The following is a 2,413-nucleotide window of genomic DNA, read 5'->3' on the forward strand; positions in this document are numbered from 1 at the left end:
AATGGTGTAGGGGGGTGCGTTTTAATTGCGAGCCCAGCTGGGGCCTGGGGGCCGCCCAGGGCCCCCGGTCGGGGTCCAGGGGCCGAAGCCCCGGAAAAATTTGCTTTCTTACGTCCTAGTAGACTAATTTGAAGGCATTTTATCATGTTAATCTCTATATGTCCGTGTACACAGCGATAGGGCCTATCAAAAAATTACCATTGAAGGACATGGAGAAACAAGCAAATCCTTTCCCAAATGAAAAATACTACTGTATAAATTCGTAAGCATTACGAATAAAAATTCAAAATCAATTCTGCTTTTAAATGAATAATAGCAAAGTTTGATATAAAGAGTGGATTAAAAGCGACTGTAAATGAGCTGATTCAAACAACTAGAAGCATTTGAAACAAATTAATCAACATTTTTATTTTTATTCTAAACAGGAGTGTCATTCTAGCATTTTGACTTCATTGCTATACACTGACATACCGGCTGGTAGTTAGGGGAAGATACACCTAGACGATAACGTGCATATAACGTGTGTATGTTTGTTGTGTTATGTTGCTGGCAGTACAAAAGATTGCGCGTGTGGAGTCAGCACTCTAGTATACTTATTGTAACTCATTTGTACATTCATACAATCTTAATACTGTACTGTTATGTGATTCATTTTATAATGATTCTTGGAACAAGGTCACATTTTTTTTTGGTTATAATAATTAGTGGACGTTTTTCGATTTGGGGGGGGGGGGTCTCGTTGGGTGCGTACGAACCCCCGGATACGGGCCTGGAACACAAGCGATACGGGCCTGAAACACAAGCCTGATTTATTAGCTTTAAATATTCCATATTATTGTGTGTGGTATTAGATCATACAATAGGTCTAGTTGTTCTATTACATGAAAATAAAAAGGGGTCAACATTTTTTTTTTGAAATGATTGCTCATTAATCTACCATTTTGTCGCGGCGTTAACCAGGCACACAACCAAAACCAAACAAGGTAAAAAATAAACTAAAGCGGACCAAGACGATTTACGATCATAACGTTTACAACTTTTACACCTAAGAGTTTACTGAGCGCGAAGAGCGAAATAACATACTCATTTTTGTGGCGGCTGTAAACAGGCTCAATTGCACACACAACGGGAATGAAAAAATATTATATAATATGCGATGAGATATTCTATCTTTTGGTTTAAAACAAAAACAACGCTAAAAAATACAGGTTATAACTATACTAAATAGATGCCGGAACGATTTTGGCTTATGTGGACTACATGTGGCAGGTAATTTTAAAGTCAAAATCGGTCCGGCGGACCGATTTTAGCCCCGGATCAATTTTTTCCTGACACCAATAAAAACTGAAACTGAAACTGAGACGGGCTGTTTAATCGCACTAAGGTACTTAATTCTATGCTCGACTGAATTTGAAGAGTCACGTGACGTAGAACAGCCAATTAGGCTGCTTAATTTTCCTTCACTGGCAATTCTCATATAGGAAAAACAAATATTGCCGCCGGAATATTTTCATTATTTAATTTGCTCAATGCTATTGAATGTGTAGATGGTTTGAACTTACGATCCAATGCTGGATGCTTTCCATTGACCCATATAAAATTAGTAGCAGGTTGAGTACTGTAGTCTCTAACTAGTCCAATCCAAGTGGACCTGAAGCCACATTCTGCCAAGTACGGAGTAGCTAACGCATTAACAATTAGGTGCTCTTCTTCTGTATCAATAACGACTATGTCAGCCCCCTTCTCTATGCAAAGTTTCCTCGATTCATTGAATGAAGTCGTCGACGGATCGGGCAGCGAAATATAACATTTACGATTCCAAGGCATCCAGTCTGACGTCATACACCGTTGGGCGTATGGTGCTGAAAAGATCCAAGTTGATACCGTATTTCTTTATTCGGAAAAAATCATATTATATTGCTATTAAATGAAAAATGATCATTTACCAATACTAAAATACAAATAATAATTACTAAGGATAATTACACAGATTCAATAGACAAATATTTTCTTGCCTGTTTCACATAAAGCATATTGGTCCAAGTAGCAGTCAGTTTCGTAAAATTCCCTGTGATTAAGGTTAAGAATAACACACTTCTCCGACGTTGTATCTAGATGGCCATTAGCCCACTCTGAAAGGTTAAAAACAGCTAAAGCTTTCATTTTGGTGTAAACTTTTAAGCCTACACACAATATATGCAATAGGCCTATGCGAAAATAGCCAATATATTAAAATAAAAAATAATATATATATATATACATATATAAATAGTATATATATACATATATCTATACACACATATATATATATACACATATATATACATAGCTTGATAAAGACTTATAGTCGAAAGTACTCGCTAACTCTGAAAATAAATTTTGTGGCATATATCTGATACCATCTGACTCGTTA

The 2,413-nt window shown here is 36.5% G+C and overlaps 1 protein-coding gene across 1 annotated transcript in view; it reads right to left on the reverse strand.

The window, feature by feature from the left end:
• The window catches only part of LOC117118220 (macrophage mannose receptor 1-like), an 18,013-nt gene that overhangs the window by 9,175 nt on the left and 6,425 nt on the right, over positions 1–2,413 (reverse strand). Inside the window, exons 3-4 of the mRNA XM_033262740.1 lie at positions 2,016–2,132; positions 1,563–1,862 (exon numbers count right to left, since the gene is read on the reverse strand). Coding sequence (XP_033118631.1) covers positions 1,563–1,862; positions 2,016–2,132 — 417 coding nt within the window. The remainder of the gene's footprint in view (positions 1–1,562; positions 1,863–2,015; positions 2,133–2,413) is intronic.

This window comes from Anneissia japonica, unplaced genomic scaffold, assembly GCF_011630105.1.
Source record: "Anneissia japonica isolate Jap-2015-1 unplaced genomic scaffold, ASM1163010v1 scaffold5_len213053_cov157, whole genome shotgun sequence".
Taxonomy (NCBI): domain Eukaryota; kingdom Metazoa; phylum Echinodermata; class Crinoidea; order Comatulida; family Comatulidae; genus Anneissia; species Anneissia japonica.